Raw genomic sequence first — 19,257 nt, 5'->3', positions numbered from 1 at the left:
CGGCCCCGGGGAGGCCGAGGGGCCCTGCAGCTGCTCTGCCGCGGGGGGCCGGGACCCCACGGCTCGGACAGGCCCGAGGACATGGCGACGCCCATGGCCGGGCCGCCTGCAGGGCTCCCTGGGCCGGGGCTGCCGGGGTGGGCACAGGCTGCCGGCGCCTGAGACACAGGCCGCCCCCTGGAGAGGGGCCTCCGGCGGGGCTGCGGGCGGGAGCCGGGGCGCGGGGCGCCTGCCGGCCGGTCCAGCTCCAGGGCGGCCCTGACCCCCTGGAGGCCAGGCCGGCCCTGCCTGCGGCGCGGCTGCCCGGGCCGGGCGGCGGCTGCGGACCGGCGGGCAGGGCCCGGGGCTGCTCTCCAGGCGGGGGTGTCCGGCGGGACCTTGGGGCGCGCGGGCCCGGGGCGCGCGCAGGGGGGCTGGAGGGGAACCCCGAGCCGGAGGCGCGGCGGGCGGGAGGGCAGCGGGGCCCGCGCGGGTGAGGCCTTCGCGGCTCCCGCCCAGCCCCGCCCCGCCCCGCCCGGAGCCCGCCGCGCCCAGGGCCCGCCCCCCCCGCCCCCCCGCCCCGCCCCCCCCCCCCCCCCGCCGGCGGCCGCGGCCCGGCAGGAGACGCCGCTGCCCTCCCGGCCGGCCCGGGAGTCCGCGGAGCCTCGGCGGGCGCCGGGGCCCGTCCATTCTCCCGCCCCCCGCCCCGCCCCGCCCCGCCGGCGCCCCCGCCCCGCCGGCGCCCCCGCCCCCCAGGACCCGGCGGCCGGGAGGGCGCGCGCCCCGGGCCCGCTCATGCGGCGGCCGCCCCGGGCCCCGGCGCTGGGGCTCGTCGCGCTCTGCCTGGCCCAGGCCGCGCGCCCCCCGCACGGTGACGGGCCGGGACGGGGACGGGCCGGGACGGGGACGGGACGGGACGGGGCGCGGCGGGGCGGGGCGTCAACCGGCCGGGCCGGGGCGGGGCCGGGGCGGGGTCTCGGGGCGCGGTCCGAGTCCGCGGACGGGTCGGGGCTCGGGCCGGGCGGGCCGGGCGGGTGGGGGGCGGGGCCGCCGGTCTTGGGGCGCGGCCGGGCGGGGCGCAGGCGCTGGGCGCAGCCGGGAGTCGGGGAGGGGCAGGCCGGGGTCCGCGCCCCCCCGCCCCCCACAGCCCCCCTCTCCGGCCAGCCCAGGCCCAGGGGCCCCCAGCAGGAGCCGGACCCCCCAGGGGACGCGCTCCCGCGGACCAGACCCGGGTCCCGCGCGCGCCGGGCCTGCTCCTGCCTGGTGCCCGGGCGGGATGGGGCTCCTGCCCGCCCCCAGCCGCCCCCCACGCGCCCTCCAGGCCTGGGCAGGTCTCTGGCTGGAGCCCGGCTGGGGACCACAAACAGGACCCCACAAAGCAGGGCCCGGCCTCCCCGCTGGCGGTGGACAGCCCACACCCCACGCCCGGCCCTCTGTGCGTGCTCCGCGCACAGCCTTCCCCAGCACCCCCTGTGGCGCCCCCCACTCAGGGCCAGCCCTGGCGCCTGCTGGCCACTCACCCCTTCCCTGCAGGGAGCAGATGCGGGGCCCAGGGGTCCACCTGCCTCTGGCAAGCGTGGTGCCCCCCAGGGAGGCTCAGACGTGGAGAACCTGGCAGCCCCCCCAACGGGACCCCCTTCCCGGCCTGCAGGTGGCAGGGGCCGGGGGCAGGGCCTGCACCGGAGGCAGAGGCCTGGGTGTCCAGACAGGGGAGGCGGGGCCGGGCGGGCGCTGAGGAGCGAGAGGGCGCGTGGCTGGGGGGTTTAGTGCTTATTTTCTGCACTGCTTGGGGGGCGTCTGTCCAGTCGCCGGCTCCGTGAACGGGCCGTGTCCACGTGCCGTGTCCAGACGCCACGCTGCGCCGCAGGGCCCCGACCCCCAGTCCCGGCACGCGCCGTGTCCTTGCCGGGGCCTCCGCGGTGTCCACGCGTGGGCCCCGGCCGCCCTGACCCGGTCTCCCCGCAGGCCCGGGCGTGTCCCTGTACATCCCGCAGCCGGCCATCAACGCCTCGGCGGCGGAGGACGTGCTGCTGTCCGTGGACTACGCCTGCGAGGGCGTGCCCACCATCGAGTGGAGGCACGCGTCGCCCCGGGGCCAGCGCACCGTCGCGGCGTGGGCGCCGGGGGGCCCGGCCAACGTGTCCCGCAGCCACCGGGGCCGGGTGTGCACCTTCCCCAACGGCTCGCTGCAGCTGCTCGGCGTGGGCGTGCCGGACGCCGGCTACTACGTGGTGACCGTGACCGAGCGCCGCGGGGGCAGCCGCTTCGGCACCATCGCGCTGCAGGTGTCAGGTGAGCGCGCCGGGGGGCGGGGGCGGGGGCTGGCGCGGTGCTGAGACGCCGTCCCCCCAGAGGTCCTGTACGAAGACCTGCACTTCGTGGCCGTCTTCCTGGCGCTGCTGGCCGCGGTGGCCGCCGTGCTCGTCAGCCTCCTGTGGGTTTGCAACCGCTGCGCCTACAAGCTCCGGGCCGGGAGAAGGCGCGCGCTCAAAGGTGAGGCGGGGCCGGGCGCGGGGCCCGCAGGGGCCACGTGAGGGTGACCCCGGCTGTCTCGGCAGAGAGCGCGGTGGAGGTGCTGGAGCTGCAGGATGTGGACTGCTAGTGGACTCCCCTCCTCCGAGGACGCCCCTTTCCCGGCGGGGACAGGCGGGAGCCCCGGAGCCGCCACCAGGTCTCAGCGCCACGGGCGAGCCTGGCCGTAGGGCCGAGTCCAGACGAGGTCAGTCTTGCGGGGGCGCTCCTGTCTGCTCTGGGGGGGCCCCCCGTGAGGAAGCTGGGACTTGCAGGCCACTTGCCGCGGGGGAGGGGACTGGGCGCAGCAGGGCGAGAGGCCGCTGGGCTTCGGGAGGAGCGGCGTGTGCCCGAGGGACCAGCGCGGGGAGGGCTGGGGCTGGCGCTTGCTCCCTCTCGGACGCCCACGGTAACTGGTCCGTCCCTCTGTCCGCCCCAACTCAGGCCCCCGTGGGAGGAGACATGCGTGGGCACGGCTGGCCCAGTGGCCCTGACGGAGCAGGCGAAATGGCCCGAGGTCCCGGCGCCATCCCGTGGGTCCCTGGCCCTTGTGTGGCCAGCCAGGCCCGGCTCCCGTGGGGCCGAGGAGCCCTTGGCGCCCCCCCACCTGGCTCCTGGGGCACCCCCGCAAGCGCAGGAGAGTGAGGCCGCGCGGAGGCCCCACACCAGCCCGCACCAGCCTGACCGCAGCGGGGTGCCCGTCCCGGGCTGCCGGCCCCGGAGAACTTGGGCTCGAGGTCGCGGCTGGCCTCGGCCCGTCCTCAGGATGAGGTGGCCGCGCTGACCTGGAAGGGCCCCGCCCCCGCCGAAGCCGCAGGCCTGCCCGTGGCCCTCCCTCTCCCCGAAGAGCCGGGCTGCCCCCATCAGGGCACTGAGCTGACCCCTGCGAACCCCCTCGTCTCTCTCTCCCGCCACGCCCCAGCCACACCCGCTCGGTCCCCAGCCAGAGGGCGCAGAGGCCCCGCCTGGCTGGAAAGGCGAGAAACAGCGGGCCTGCAGCGCCCTGCGCGCCCCAGAGCTGCCACCCTGCCCAGGCGGGGGCCCAGACCCGGTTGAGGGGAGAGAAAACCGGGCCTCGGGCTCCGGCTCCCTCCCAGGTGGGCCTCGGGCCCAGGAGGAGCTGGGCGCTGCCAGGGCCCCTCCCTCCGCTGCACTTTGCACTTTCAAGCCCCCAACTCTGGACCCTCCCGTGCAAACGTGTGTCCCGGAGGGTGGCCAGGCGCAAGCCGCGAATAAACCCGTGACGCTGACGTGAGGCCGAAACAAGCCCGGTGCGCGCAGCCTCCCCAGCGGGAGCTCGCGGGGGGCCTGGCCGGGATGGCTGGGGTGTCTGGCCAGGTCGGGCGCCCGCGCCGGCCCCGCAGCTCGGGGACGCGCGCTCCTCCGCCGTGACCCCCCACCCCCACCAGCGCCGGCTGTGCCTGAGAAACAGCTCCCCGCCCGCCGCCGGCCCCTCCCTCGGAGTCTGGGCCGCACAGCCGCCTGCCACGCGCTCCAGGCCGGCCCCGCTCGCAGGAGCAGCCTCTCCACACCGTTCCCGACAGGCCCCGGGCCCGGGGCCAGCAGTGGCCCTGCTGCTCCCTTTCGCGGGGGTCAGTGCCAGCCTGGTGCAGTGGGCGGCAGGGTTCCCGCAGCCAGCCTGCCCCTGGCGGGCCACGCGGGCACCCGCCACCCCGACACCCACCGCGCCCTGCGCACACGGGGGAGCGGCCAGCAGGGGCCAGCACGGCGCCTCTCCCTGCGTGGCTTCTCCCGCGCTGCCGGGGCCGGTGGCGGGAACTCCCGCGACACAGGGGCCCGCAGCGGGTGCGCGGGCAGCCGGCTCTGGTCCCGAGCTGGCTCAGGACAGGCAGAGGCTGCCGTCTGCGGCCCCCCAAACCCGTGACAGCGGCAGGAGCTTCGCGCCTTACTCACCCGGCCCTTCAGCAGGCGCCCCAGGTACCGGGCGCGGTGGGTGGCCCTGAGGTGCCGCTGCAGCCTGCCCAGCCGCCCGGGGCCGCACGCGCAGGGAGTCCCACGAGGTGAAGCGACCGAGGCCTCGGAGCAGCTCTCCCCACGCCGGGAGAGGCGCGGCCTCGGCCAGCGGGCGCAGGCAAGGCCCTAAGTGTGGCGGCGCCACGTGGCTCCCGAGTTGGCTTTTGAGACAGGAATACCCAGGGCCCCGCGAAAGCCACCGGTGGCGTCAGAGACGGAAAGTCTTACTCTGATGGGGCCCCCCGCCCCCCCACGTTGTTCACACTGACCCCGGGAGACCCATAAAGCTCGGCCTTCCTGAGGGCAAGTCCCTCGGGCACACCGCAGGGCTGGGCTCCACCCGGGGCGCGGGGCACACCCACACACCGGCACGAAGCGCCCGAGGCGGCAGAGCTGTGGGTGGACCAGGACTGGCCGCAACAGGATACGCGGCCCGCGTGGCAAGGCTGGGAACCCCGGGGCAGAGCTGCGGCAGGGGTGGCCGGGGGGCAGGGGTGGCCGGGGGAGGTCACGCATGCTGAGCACCATCCGGAGCTGTTTTGCGAAGTTCTGAGGGCCTGTGAGCGACGGGTGCTCCCCGCAGGGCTGCAGGGGAGGCCCGGGGCTGACCCCGGGGCAGCACCCACAGACTGGTCTGGGGGCCCCGGCCCTGTGCTGGCCCACGCTGGCTCCGCTCGTGCACGCGGCTGAAGTCCTGGCCAGAGCGGGTCACGGCCGCTGTGCAGCGCCCTCAAGGATCTTTTGAACAAACGGTGGCACGAGAGGAGGTGAGAAAAGATGCTGCCCCGGCCTCAGCGGCACGGGGTCTGGAGCTGGCAGCCACACGCTTTATTCACTTTATTACATGCCGACAAAGGCGTATTTTAAAAAGCAAATCCGAACGCACGGCCAAGTCACCCCCAGGGCTGACGGCACAGAGTCACACCCTCGGGCCGCACGGGGCCTGCGCCCCACTCCTGCTTCCCACGCTCTGGCACCCGCAGAGCGAGAGCTTCACAACGCCGGCAGACGCCTGCTGTTGCTTCCCAGCCTGCCTTTGGAAGGGCCCTCCTCCTCGTGCTTAGGGTGGGCGAGCCATCGGGTCAAGCCAGTTTCCAGAAGTTTCTCTGGAAAGAAACCCAGGAAGCGAGGCGGGCGCCGGTCAGAGCAGGCAGGGGCTGAGGGCGGACATGAGCAGCTCCATCTTGCAGACGAAGTTGCGGCCCTCCATCCGGCTCCACTGCACCTCCCTGAAGGGCCCCCGCAGGTGGCTCCACTTGCCATCCTGCAGGACGTCGCTCTTCGGGAGGTCTTTGCACTGGTTTCGGGGAAACTGCACCATGATCTTGCTGCCACTTTCAGGGCCATTTCGAACTGCGGACAAAGCAGACGTCAGCCCGCTCGCTCCCAGCTGGCAAGGCCGCCCGCCACCCACACGCACAGGACGCCCGTCCCAGGAGCTTTGCGCCTCCGCACACCAGATGCTGCGCACGGGGTCTCGGCTCAGGAGAGTCAAGTGTCTGCTCGCAGGACGTCCTCATTCAGCCCTAAACACTCGTGACGGGGGAGGGGGCGATTGCCGCCAACCCCTGACCTTAGTGAGACTCACGCTTTGCTCAAGGACATTCTGACACGACCGGCTGTGACCGGGAGCCGGGCTCGGCCTCGCCTCGTGGTGTCCACAGCAGGCGACAGAAAGCTCCACCCGGAGCCGACACCCCGGGGCAGTGGGCAGCTGGTGCAGCGCCCGCCTGCCCGGCCCAGGCGGCCTCTGCCCATGCGTGCGGCAGCTTCCCCAAGGCTCGCTGGGAACGGCTTCAAAGGACCAAAGCGACAGAGCCGAGGGCGGTTTGCACACAACCCTCAGGAAAAGGTGCGGTCACCAAACCCCCTCGTGACCACCGCCGGGGCAGCATGGCTGCGAGATGACCGCTGGGCAGTTGCCAGCAGGCAGCCAGCCCCGGCGACCACTGCTCAGCAAAGGGCAGCCCGTACCTGAGATGGCATAGTGACCGCTCGGGGAGGCCACGGTGATGGCGGACGCGTTGCCAATGCTCTCGACGGGCCCCAGGCCCACGTGGTTGCTGAAGCTCAGGACCTGCCAGCCCATGACCTTGGCCAGCTGCTGCACCGCATGCACCTGGTGCTGTGACATCTGTGGACGGGAGGGCCTCTGCTGACCGCCAGCCACTGCCCGCCACACCGGGGCTGGGCCCATCTACCTCAGAGGCGTGATGAGGGCCAGGGTCGCGGCAGCCCAACGCGCATCAGCCTGTGTCCGTCTGGCTGACACGGGCAACCCAATCCACCTCAGCCCACAGGGGCGCCCCGGGCCGCTGCCCACACTCCCTGGCGGTTCTGCCCCCGCACCCTGCAGGCCCATCCTCAATGCAGACCCTCGCAGAGCCGCCTGATCAGCCCCAACAGGCGCAGGCTCGACCACAGCGCGCCCCTCCCAGACAGCTCCGGCCCGACCCCATCCTGCTCCCAGCCCTACCCAGCAGCCTGCGCCATGTGGGCACGTCCGCCGCCCGGGGCCTTCCATAGAGGGTCACCCAACAGGTGCTCTGCCTGCTTGGCCCAAACGAGATGCAATGAAAACATGCGGCTTCGCTGCCCACGGCCTCTGCGGCGCCGGTTCGATCCCCGGCTGCTCCCCGGCCACCGGAGGAGGGTCCCACATGGCGCGCAGACCTCTCCTGCCGCCCGCTGCTCCCCTCAGCAGTGTACTTCGGTCCTTCTGCCTGCTCTGCTCCCCGCTCTGGCGAATCCTCGCACCCTCCCGCCCTTCTGACTGTACCCAGTGCATGTGTAAACAAAACAAACAAACAAACAAATAAATAAAAAAACCATGCCTCTATTAAAAAAAAAAAAAAATGCAGCTTCGGCGGGGGCGGGGTGTTTTTAAACATTTTTCTGTGGAAGGGGGCTCCCTGGTGGTGCGGGGGTGACGTCTCAGTGCTATCAAGCTAGTGACAGCCACTGTGGTCTGAATTTGATCTCCAGCCAGGAGCTGACCCACGTGGCCCAGCAGACCTCTCCTGTCTCCCGCTGCTCCCTCAGCAGTGGATTTCAGTCAATCTGCCTGTTCTGCTCCCCACTCTGTCTCTGGGGAGTCGTTTCACCCCCACACCCCTGGTCTGCACCCCAGCTCTTGTGTGCATAAATACGTAAATCTTTAAAAAAAAAACAACAAAACTTTTTCTGTGGGAGAGACAGCGCGCACACTAGGTTTTTAAAACCTTTTTCCCTCAGAAGTCAGGAGTGCCTGGGGCGGCTGCATGGAGCAAGCAGGAGAAACGTGGGTTTTACTTCACGAAGGAACTGAGAAAGGCCCAGAAGTTCTCCAGCTCGTAAGGGACAAACACTGTGAATACTGGGGCTGGCAGTAAACCCAGAACTTCCCGCCTGCACGGACCCTGGAAGTGCAGGTGTCTCAGGCCCAAGAGAGAAGAGCCCACCCGCTGCCATGGCCAGTGGCCACCCACGCCCTCTGGCTCAGCAGCTTCTCTGGCAGTCGTGGGCCCCCACTTCTCCCCAGCCCTTCACCCCAGAGGCTGCAGAGGGCCCCTATCCGCCCCCACAGTGCTCCGGGGCCCGTCCCCCTGCCACAGCTATGGGAGGCTCAGGCCGTAGAGCCAGGCCCACCTGGGACAGCAAGAAGTCCTGCAGCTCCTGCTCCCGGTGCGACAGCGCGATCACCCGCCCATCTCTGTGCACGACCCGGATCTGCTCCACGCCGATGTTGAGCTGCAGCTGGATGGACCTGCGCGTGCCACACGCACAGGTCACACTCGCACACATGCCACATGCGCTCCAGGCCGGCCGCGCCACCCGCGTGCCCCGCAGGTCACGCATCTCTGCGGGGAACGTGTCCACGGAAATGCCAACGTTCCCCAAATAACCAGGTGAGCAGACGCATAGCAGGGTCTGCCCGAACCATTGCCCCTCACGGGACTGTCCTGTCACCCCAAATCCGGAGGCCACCACCCGCCGCACCGCACCAGCCCCGCCCAGCCCGCGCTCACTTGCAGATCTGCTCGTAGCCCTGCGACGTGATCAAGACCTTGACGCTGGACTCGCAAACGTCGTTGATGCTGGACCAGTGTGCCTGGATCTGGGGGTCCTCGATGCGGCCCGCCAGGCTGTCGATGGTCGCAGCAGCTCTACGGAGGCAAGGCAGGGGTGGAGCAAAGGAGGCGACTGTCACCTCCACGTCCCAGCGGGGCCTGGGGCACGACAGGCCTGGCTCAGCCGCCGGCTTCCCGCTGGAGCCAACCATCTTTCTCCGCCCTTCACACCCGGGTCAGCAGCCACTGTCAGAACCCCTGGGGCACAGCTGGACTCCAGAGAGAAGGCGAAGGCAGGAGGGAAGGCGAGAGACCAGAGCAGCCACCGAGGACCAGGCAGCTTCCCTGCCCCTGGCCTGCTCCTCAGGGACAAAGGGTGACGCCTCCACCCGGACAGGGTCACGTGACTCAGCGCCGGCATCTCCCGCAGCCCAGGTGGCACTTTCAACACGCTTGGGCTGCGTTGAGAGCCAGCACAGCCAGGGGGCCGGGCCGCCAGGCATGCGGGCCGAAGGCCGGGTGTGTCTCTCACGACCCAGCACCGCTGTGGCAGCCCCTTAGCGAGAGACCCTGGACCTGTCACCCTGCAGACACCGCCTCGCCCCGGAGTCCAGACACACCGCGGGGGCGGGCGCAGACCCGAACTCGGCCTCACCTGCTCCTCAGGAAGATGTGCTTCGCCTGCTTGATGATTTTTTCCAGAAGCCCCTCGTTAGACTGCAGTGAATTAATTTCATTTTTATCGAAAGCTTGAGGACCTGAAAGTCTCATTCTCTTGTGGCCAAAAGGCGCACTGGCGGGGTGCGGCATCACCACGGGGCTCAGCGTCTGCTTGTGGAACTGCGAGGACAGCAGCCATTGTTGCAGAGACGCCCACCCCGGGGACAGGGCAGCCCCCAGCCCCCCTGGGGACAGGGCAGAGCACTGCTCAGCCCCCACCCCCCGGCACGCACGGAGGCCGCCCGGACAAGGCAAGCACCGCCGGCTGGGCTCCACGAGGCGCGCCTGAGAAGGGTCCTCCGTGTTCATTGATGTGAAAGCGAAATAAGCCAGACGCTCTGCGGGTCTGAGAACTGCTAGGGTCAGCGGCTGGTTACTCCACGCCACCCTAAATCCCACATGGGGTCCACCCCACCACCCACCCCCTTCCACCGGGAGGGCGCACTGGCGCCCCCGCCAGGCTAACAGCAGGACCGCAGCACGTCCAGACTGGACTCTCGCACCCTGGCAACAGGGAGGAGGAGGAGGAGGTCCTGAAGTAACTCTCCTGCCACGGCCGGAAGAACCCCCGCCCTGGGCACGAAGCACACACACTCGCCCTGGCCTGGCGGGCGGGGGCTGGGGTGGGGGTGTGATGGTCACCTCTCGGATGAGCAGATGCAGGCTGTGCTCCAGGACGTACAGGTGGTCCTCGGGCCCCTGCTTCTCGGCGGTGCAGCGCTGGGCCTTCTTGTCACCGGAGGAGTGGCACAACGAGATGGACAGCTGCAGGTCTGCGCGGGGGAGGGCGGCTGCGTAAGAGCCCCGGTGCTCCCAGACGCACACTCTGGCGTGACGAGGGGGCCTTGCGACCGACGTCTTTACGTAACTCCCAGACACAACCACCCCCACGCGGCGCGTCTATCAGGAGCTGCCTGAGTGGGGCTGCTGCTGGCCTTGACCGTGGCCAACGAGACATGTGACCAGAAACATACGTTCACGTTTTTAAGACGCCTTTTTATAACATAGCAACGCAAAACACGCGGCGCTGACGCGCCAGAAGGCACTCTGCCCTGCGCCCACGAGGCCAGGACCCCGAGCCCATCCTCCAACGGCCCGAGGAGGCGCTTCTCAGAACCTGGCCAACCAGGCTGTGCAGACGCCGCCGTGATCCTCGGGGTGGCCTGACTGCTTCGGGGCAGCGGAACTGAAATCCACCATTGGGGTGACGTTTAACAGACGGAGCATCTTCTCACTGGCCGCCTCACGGCAGCCGCTGCAGCCTTTCAGGAGTCCTCAGGCCCCGGCGCCGCAGCAGCAGCTTGGCGGGGGTGCCCTCCCTGCCCACGGGGGCCACTCCCTCCCTGGTGCTCTTACTGCTCCCCGACATACCCCAACAGCTGCTGGTGGGGCCCCCACACACAAGTCCCGCTCGACCTCACTCACTTGGAAAGGGCTGGGAGAGGATCTGGTTTTTCACCACGATGTGCGGGATCTGTGACTTGATCTGAACGGCCTCCCGGGAGAGCTGGGCGAAAATCTCCTTACACAAGAGAACGTTCTGTGCCGCTTCCAACTTGGTCTGCCAGTGCGGGGAGCCTGCAAGGCAGGGCAGGTGTCAGTCACCCGGCCGTGTGGCGCGGTGAGAGCTCGACGCAGCAAATTCTTCCCAAATAGAGAAATCCCGACTCTTATACGAAGAGGACACGCACGGTCAGCCGCGTCCATGTCTAACAGTTAACGCTCTAAACACGAGTCTCCCTGAGTTTTCAAAGTTCACACTTCACTTTCCGAGAGACCCGCTTGGCACCTGAGAGACCCTGAAGGCTTCTGTGCTTACAAAGGGCGAAGCGGGCACCCAGGACGGCCCTGCACCCGGAGGGGCAGCGCATGCCGGGAACCGCCCTCTAGAGGCGAGGGGGTGCCACACCCCCGCCACTGCGGCTCCAGGTGTAGCGTGGGACCTTCGGGAGAAAGGACCGTCCCACCTGCGTGCCGCTGCGGGAGTCAGAGGGCAGAGCACGACTGACCTGGCTTTGACTTGGGCAAAGGTCGCCTGAAGAGGTTCACTGTGCCCAGGTCGCCGATGTCTGGGGCCTGCTTCTGAATGGAGACCTACGTTGCGGTACAAAATGGCAGCACGTCAGCTTCTGGGCGACTAATGAAAAACCACCAAGACACGCCCTGGCCCGTACCTTGATGTAGGCAGAGCCCTCCAGGTCACTGGGGATCTGGACGTCCAGGGGACAGTAATCCTCGGGGATCTTCTTGTCCAGGTCTATGTCTGTGTTCTTTATCACCTCAAACGTGCCTTGATGGGGAAAGAGAGAGCCTGGCAGGTGTGAAAACAGGAAAATAAATGTAACGAGCACGTTAGCAGATGTGGCGCAGGGGACGCTACTTTTGCTGCCCTGCACGGTCCTGCAACGCCGCACAGCTAAGCTCCCGCCACAAGCATGTGTTTTACGCCCAGGTTTTTCTTTTCTTTTTTTGAAAAGGATTTATTTATTCATGCATACAAGAACTGGGCAGGCCAGAGGCGCAGGGGTGAGAGGAATCACCAGAGACAGAGTGGGGAGCAGAGCAGTATGCCCAGGTTTTCGAGAAGGCTAATCCTCGTCCCCACGGCTGACTGAGTGCCCGTTCCGATGCAAGGCGCATAAACTCTGCCTTCGAACCTCCTGTGAAATGTACCCAAGGGGTTTTTCAATTGAGTCTAAATTATCCATACACAGAAGAGTAATTTTTTTTTTAACCCTGCCCCCAGAAAAACAATTTTTTTTAAAAAATTTATTTTTATACAAGAACAGGATACAGGCCAGACGTGCGGGAGGGCAAGAGGATTCACCAGAGACAGAGCGGGAAGCGGAACAGGCAGACTGAAGAAATACACTGCTGAGGGGAGCAGTGGGCGAGGCAGGAGAGGTCTGGGCGCCATGTGGGTAGCTCCGCGGCCGGCCAGGATCGAACCAGCGCTGCAGAGGCTGCGGACAGCTCCACAGTGCGGCGCTCAACCGCCTGCGGCACCAGGGAGACCCAAGAGCAATCTTATAAAATGTGAGGACCTGTAGCCTGCTCGGGCCTAGCGACACAGAAAAACGGGCTGAGGAACGGCGCGGCATCCAGCCTGCCCGGCGTCCCTACCTGCGCTTCTGTAGCTCAGGTCACCAAGGATCTTGTCTCCAACTTTTCTCAGCTTCCAGTGCTGCCGCAGCCTCAGCAGCTCTGAGTTGAAGTCCCTCTGCAGCTTGTTCTCCTGGTTCTCGGCGACTGACTTGGTCAGCCGCTCCGCCCCCTTCAGCAGGATCTGCGCCGCCCCCGCCAGGGACTTCTTCTTCGAGATCAGCTGCAGGGTCTGAGGGCTCTGCCAGGAAACACGCAGACGGAGCTGCACGTTATTTTTCAATCACATTAAAGCGATACGTTTTCCCAACAACAAAATGCCTCCCGAGAAGAGAATTCAGGAAGTGCAGGAAAGCACGGGGGAGCGTACATAACACGCGTAGTTTTAAGAACCAGTGACCGTGACCTGATGCTTCGGTCAAGACGAAGTCACGTCCAACCCGAACCAGCACAGCGGGGCACTAACCCCAACGGGCCACCACAGTGACCCTGCCTGGCCCAGGCCAGGCCCCTCCACGCACGCATCCCCAAGAGCGCCCCGTCCGCCACCTCCACCGTTGCTCTCGCGGGAGCCTCCAAGGCCGGTTCACAGCACCCCCGCGAGGGCAGAACCACCCACCTGCAGCCCCGCGGCCCCCTGCCCGAAGCGCCACCCGGGACCGGCCCAGCAGCACTGCGCGAGCTCTGGCCACCGGGGTGCCTCTGGGATCGGGGCGGAGAGCAAGCAATGCGAATACCGAATATTCTTCGCTGAACGCTGCTTTTTAGAATTCTGACGAGAAATCAAAATTATCCCACACACCCAGAAGCGGCCGTCACCGCCAGGACAGCGCGCTCACCAGACAGCTCCACACCCGAGCCTAGCAAAACGCAGTTCCTGCGTGCATGAGTCAAAAGCACCGAGCCCCACACACGTCAGCACGCTACCTGACGGTAGGAAACCTAATTCCAGTGTTCTGGGAGCGCAGGATGCCTGAGGGCGCTCCAGGAAGAGCAGACAGGGGAGGCCATGGGGGAGGAAGTGCTCATCTGGCCCTGGCCACCTGGCACAGCATTTCGCTCTCTGGGCCTTTGTTTCTTTTGTTTGTGACTTGAAGGAAACAGAATGAAAGCCCCTAAGAAGCCTCAGAGCGGCGCCTCTGGATTCTGAGACTATCAGCACCGAGTGATCACAGTCAACTGGCTGTGTTCGCACACCGGGCCCTCGCCCACCACCCTGACCGGGACTTCCTCAAGAGCCTGCTAAGGGTCTCCCCGAGCCCTGCTCTTCGCCCGGCAGTTCCTCTTCCTCTGCCGCCCTTCCATCCTCGATGCTCAAAACCAGAGTGCCTCGCCGGTCACCCCACCACCAGCCCGAGCTCTCAATCTTCACTGTAAGTGGGTCCAACCCTCCTCAACAAGGAAGAGGGACAGAGAGTCAGTGGGAGACAGACTTAAAGACGATACCAAGTCACACGACGAGTGAGGGCAGAGGAGGGTCTGGGCCTCCAATGTCGATACTATCACGCTTTCACTACAGATCCGGGACCCAAGCTGGAAGGGCCTGTTACGGTTTGGGGACCTGATAAAGTTATGTCATTAATGAAACCGAACCCTTCCGAGGACCACAGACCCATCGATGACATTACAGATGGAGGCGCAGTGTCACGCCTTCCTTTCAACCTCTTCACATCTTCATCTGGACTTAGTGACACGGAGGGGGCACGGCCTGGCAGCGCCGCTGGGGCTGGCTACCACGGCACCACGCTCCCCGAGCATGCACACACCTGTTTGGGGGGAAGCGTGTCCTGAGAGACAGGGTCAAGAGTCATAAACTTCTTCTCCCTGACGATGCTGAGGACATCGTAGAGCACGCACGTCTCTGTCAGGGCGCTCCTCAGGCTGTTCCTCACCGAGTCCCACGGCCAGAGGGAAGGCTGGAATTTCACCAGCCCTAAGGAAAAAGGGCAAACACACACAAGTATCAGTAATGTTGGACAGAAGGTGGAAAGGTCATCAAATGTTCAAACGCGCTGAAGAAATAACTCCTCCTTCAAACACTCCCAGTTTCACCCCACCCCTCCGCTGCCCGGTCTCCGCAGCCAGTCAGCTCCCCTGCAGTGGCGGAACAAGTCTGGAGCCTGACTTCCACAGAGTAAAGCTAACTTGACAACATGGGAGGTAGAGGACCCTTCTGGATAATCTTTTATTTTGATTTGCTCCCCGCAGAGCTCACGCCAGACACACACGTCCACATGGAGACCTACTTCAGCCTCTTCACACCGCATGACTCTGCCGTGCAGCAAGTGTAAGTGGCCTATTTAAGGGACAAGCAGGTGGCCCTCCATGCCAGGCGAGCCCAGCACCTCCACACATCTGCACACGGTACGGCTTCGCCTGTAGGTCATGCTCGTAGCCATGATGTTAGTGGTTCCAAGGACACACGCATTTAACATATCTGAGGAGTCCTCGACTGCCAAGCTGTCTCCCAACAGGCTCTACAAACTGATACTCCCAGTGCAGGCGAGTAACAAGCCTGTAAATTCATGCTATTCTTCGGCATGAAAACAGCATCTTAATGTTTTCACTTGCCTCTCCCTAGAGCTTCGCTCCGTGAGCTGCCTGTTTCTCTTGGGCCTATTTCTCCCGAGTTGTCTCTTTTTGGTTTGAAGGGGCCCCTCAGGGAGCTCTGCGACTTGATGGCGTCTTTCGCCACTATTTTAGATCCTGTCATTGTTGTGCCTTTTCCCTCCTGACTTGTATTCCCAGCTGGTCTCGCCTCCTCCCGAAGTCACGGTCAACCTTGCTGCGTTCCGTGTTCTCCTCTTGCACTGCGGTCCTGAAGGAAACGCAACTTGGGGGAGGCAGGAGGCCTCCCAAATGGATGCCAATGCCGAGCCACCTCTGCATCCCTGCTGGCTACTGACAACGGCGCCCCCAAGCCCCTCCTCCCGCCCCGCCAGTCTGCCATCCCGGTCCCCCCGAAACAAAGGGGCCTGGGCTGCTCAACCCCCGGGAAGCCCCAGGCGTCCCGGCGGCGGCCGGAGCGCGCCGGCCCCGGCCCTCCGCCCCCGCCCCGGCCCCGGCCCCGGCCCCGCTCACCCTCGTCGTCGTCGGGGTCGGCGCCCGCCCAGTCCTGCGCGTCGCCCTCGGCGCCCGCCGCCTCCTCCTCCTCGGAGCCCGAGCCCTGGCTGAAGTCGATGCGCTGCGCCAGGCGCGCCAGGTTCTGCGACATGGACAGCGGCTGCAGGTAGGTCTCGGTGCCGTCCAGCCCCACCTCCTGCACCTGCTTCTCGCAGGCCGACTCGATGCTGATGCGCACGGCGCGCACCCCCGACATGCTGGCGGCGGGGCCCGGGGGCGGCGGCCGGGGCGACGCGGGGCGGAAGCGGGCCGGGCGCGGGGGCTCACGGGACGGCGCGCCGACTTCCGGGGAGAGCCCGACTTCCGGCGCAGTCGGGGCTCGTGGGACGCACTTCCGGGGGCGCGGCGTGCGCCTCGCGGCGGAGGGGAGCCCGGGGCGCGTGGGCGAGGGGCGGGGCGGCGCCGACGGGGACGGGGACGGGGACGGGACGGGGGCGGGGCCGCGCGGGCGGGGACGGGGACGGGACGGGGCGGGGCCGCGGACAGGACGGGGCGGGGCGTCGCCGACGGGCACGGGGGCGGGGCGAGGCGGGCGCAGCTCGGGCCGGCCCCCGGGAGAACGGGCGACTCGGCGGCCCGAGGCCTCGCTGGGGGGCGCGCGCTGGGACCGCGGGTCCTCGCCCGGCGCTTGGGCGGCCGCGGCCGTCGTGGGGCCTGCGGGGGGCGCCGGGGGTCCTGGCCGGGGTCACGCCGCCCCGCCCCCCCCGGCGCTGCGCGGGCCCGCGGCGCGCTCCGGCCGTCGGCGGGCGCTGACCCGGATGCCGCAGGCCGCCCCCGCGCGCCGCCCGCCGGCCCGGCTGTTCTCGCGGCCGGGCCAGACCCCAGCCGGGGACGGGGGCGGCGGCGGCCGCGCGGAGACGCGGCCCTCCCGGGACGGCCCGTCTGGAGCAGGACGGGCGCGCGGGGGGGGGCCGGGCCCCGGAGGAGACGCGAGGGGGTCTCCGGGCGGGGGACGGCCCGGGGCGGAGGCGCCCGCTGCCGGCACGCGCCGGACACCCGCGCGGGAAGGCCGGGGGTGCTGCGCCGCCCCGGCCCCGTGAGCACGCGGGAGCAGGAGGGCCGGGGAGGAGCCCGCCCAGGGCCCCGCGGCCCTTTCCGTCTTTCTCTCGGGCTTGGGCGGCGGCCGCGCTGGGGCCTCGCCGGAGCGGGGCGCGGGCCCGGGCGGGAGAGGAAACGCGGGCGAGAAAGTGGCGCCTCTCCGGCCGGGGCGGGGCTCCCGGGGCCGGTGCCCTGGCCAGAGGCCCCGCGGCCCCGCTCCCGCTCGGCTCTGCCCCGCTCGCCGCTCCAGGCCGGGAGGAGACAGAAGGGGAGAGAAAACCAGGGCCCTCAGCAGCCGGCGGCCCCGGCTCCTCCACCCGCTGCCGTGCGCAGCCTTCGGGGGCGTCCCGGGGGCGCCTCCCGGGTCTGGTTCCATGAGGCGCCCCGGCTTTCAGTCAGGCTGACGGTGAGAAGAGGTGCAGCTGCCGTGGGACTTCATGGGGCTACCCCAGTGCTGCTGCTTTCCCATAAAGGCTGTGTCTCGTTTGTTTGAAATACCGCCGCGTCGTCCGGATGAACCGTAACCGGAATCTTCCCGTTTTTCGTTTTCACCGTCTGCTGCAGGTGCAGAGAAGCAGCTCACTGCCGTGCGTTGCCTTTCGTACTTGGGAACCTCTCTGAACGCCGCCCAATAAAATGTCGCCCGCCACAGACTTTCTAAGAAGTCAGCCATGTTTCCTGCTGGAAAGAAATTATTTCTTTCCCTCTTTTCAATCTGTTTCCCCTGCTAGATCCGCCATCAGTTAGTGATATGGGAGTCCGCCACACGCCTGCTTTTTTTTTTTTAAAGATTGATTTATTTATGCGCACAAGAGCTGGGGTACAGGCCAGAGGCGCAGGAGGGTGAGAGGACTCCCCAGAGACAGAGTGGGGAGCAGAACAGGCAGCTACACTGAAATCCACTGCTGAGGGGAGCGGCGGGGAGACAGGAGGGGTCTGCTGCACCGTGTGGGTCACCTCCCTGGCTGGGGATGGAACCCGCGCTGCAGAGGCTGTGGACAGCTTCCCAGCGCTGTGCTTAGCCCCTGCGCCCCTGGGGAGGCCTAACACACCTACTTTTAAAGCGAGACACACACAACTGTAAAAACTGCTTCTCAGGCCGTTGTGTCAGCTCAGCCAGGCGATCCTGTTTGTTCACAGCGGCCTCCCTGCTGTTTCTGGAACACACCAAGTCCCCTCCTGCTTTGGGACCCGCGAATCTGCCCTCTGAGGCTGTTTCTCCACCAACTTCCTGCCTCGTTTCTTTCAGGTCTTGGCGCAAATGCCTCTTTGGCAGAGGCTTCCCCTAACCTTCCCGTGCAAAACAGGCAAAGGAGTTGAATCAGCTTCTGAGGCTGAACTGCTGGTACCTTCTAAACCTCACCCTCTCCCCTTCGGCCTGCGTTGGAGCAAGCTGGTGAAGAGGTTGGCTGCTCCTTTCTTGGGAACTTGTGGGGAGATTAACACTCAGCAGAGCAGCTCTGCACCCCACCCCAGGCTGCTTCTTCCCTGTTCCCCCAGCTGTGTGCCCATCTGCCTGGGAAACACCTGCTCCCTGGGAAGTCTCGCGCCATGAGGAGCCTGCTCCCTGTGGGGTGCATGCGCCTCAGCAGTCTTGCCACCTGCACCAGGTTTGGGGGCAGGGTGCGTCCTGACTCAGCATGGGTGGCCATGCCGGAGCACGTCCTGCACACCCAACACGTATGCATGCTCTTGCTCTTCCCCCCAGCGTCTGTGGGCGTGGGGGCAGCACTACCCACCCCCCTCATCAGCCCACACGCACTGGGCTGAGCTCCTGGGAGCACCGCCGTGTCCTGGCAGAGCCGGCAGGCAGGTGTTCGGAAGGTGTTCATTACATGAGCGAATACTATCTTTGGAGGTAAAACAGCAACGAAATTAATGCATTATGAATACTAAGTTTTATTTTAAAATATTTAGGAATTTATGTTTATGGGACACGTTAGAATGTCCAAAGAAGACAATCAAAAAATACCATGGGCTTCATGCACCAGAGCTCCTCGGCCGCCGTGGGCATCAGCAAGAGGAGACGGCTGGTTCCTGGTTAATGATTATTATAGGAGAATATCAAGGGATTTTCAGCCGTCCAAGAACATCATTTCACGCCCTGCCCTGGCCAGCGGTCCCATTCACCAGCAGCCCCGCCAACAAGTTTAAGTGCCCTCAGCTCAGCTGGTGTGTGACACTGTTTCTTTTCCCTTCTCTCCATGCAAATAAGCAGCGGGTCACAAGCCACTTCCCAAACCGACGCTCCAGCGTGACCATCCAGCCAAGAGAGGGACCCGGCCTGCGGTCAAGCTCCGGTGTCTGTGAAAGGCAAGCCGGGGACTTCTGTGTCCTCAGTGCCACCAACGTGACACCCCCCGCTCCCCGACCGCCGGGCCCCACGAGTGGGGATTTATAAAGTGGATTTTAAAAATTCATGAAAGATTCAACAACTATCAAATTTCCAACATTATTTCTTCTAACTTCCAGAAACATCCGCTTAGCAGTTGTGAGGCTCATTTGAGAAAGTTATCGTCACAAGTGACTTGACACCATCGGGGGGTGGGAACAGTTGCGTGACTCCCGATCACGCTTACGTATAAGGCATAAATACTGATTTTGTTACCGAATAGACAGAAGACGATCAATGTCTCCATTACGAATCTTGGGCCCAATTACCTCTACGGTAGCTCTACAGGGACCAGCCGGGCCCTGGCAACACCCAAAAGGGGTCTGGGCAGACCTGCCCCCCACCCCCGGCCCCCCTGGCGCACGAGCA

At 66.4% G+C, this 19,257-nt stretch overlaps 2 protein-coding genes across 3 annotated transcripts; one reads left to right on the top strand and one right to left on the bottom strand.

The window, feature by feature from the left end:
* Positions 1-774: 774 nt before the first annotated feature.
* VSTM5 (V-set and transmembrane domain containing 5) lies at positions 775-2,581 on the top strand (the record flags this gene model as incomplete). Its single annotated transcript, XM_084248510.1, has 4 exons — positions 775-850; positions 1,945-2,271; positions 2,332-2,472; positions 2,538-2,581. The coding sequence occupies 4 exons, from the start codon at positions 775-777 to the stop codon at positions 2,579-2,581; spliced, it is 588 nt and encodes a 195-aa protein (XP_084104636.1).
* A 2,865-nt stretch (positions 2,582-5,446) lies between these two features.
* MED17 (mediator complex subunit 17) lies at positions 5,447-15,654 on the bottom strand (the record flags this gene model as incomplete). Of its 2 annotated transcripts, XM_084249646.1 has the most annotated exons (12): positions 5,447-5,817; positions 6,439-6,598; positions 8,092-8,209; positions 8,472-8,609; positions 9,169-9,353; positions 9,876-10,006; positions 10,659-10,811; positions 11,243-11,327; positions 11,408-11,544; positions 12,357-12,576; positions 14,102-14,268; positions 15,417-15,654. In XM_084249646.1, 12 exons carry the CDS (start codon positions 15,652-15,654, stop codon positions 5,606-5,608), a joined length of 1,944 nt encoding a protein of 647 aa, XP_084105772.1. In that variant the 3' UTR covers positions 5,447-5,605. The 2 variants fall into 2 exon arrangements, with proteins under 2 accessions (XP_084105772.1, XP_084105773.1); XM_084249647.1 differs by lacking the exon at positions 8,472-8,609.
* Between the last annotated feature and the right edge of the window lie 3,603 nt (positions 15,655-19,257).

This window comes from Talpa europaea (assembly GCF_964194135.1).
Source record: "Talpa europaea genome assembly, chromosome: 12".
Taxonomy (NCBI): Eukaryota; Metazoa; Chordata; class Mammalia; order Eulipotyphla; family Talpidae; genus Talpa; species Talpa europaea.
This window is presented reverse-complemented; position numbering and strand designations above follow the sequence as displayed.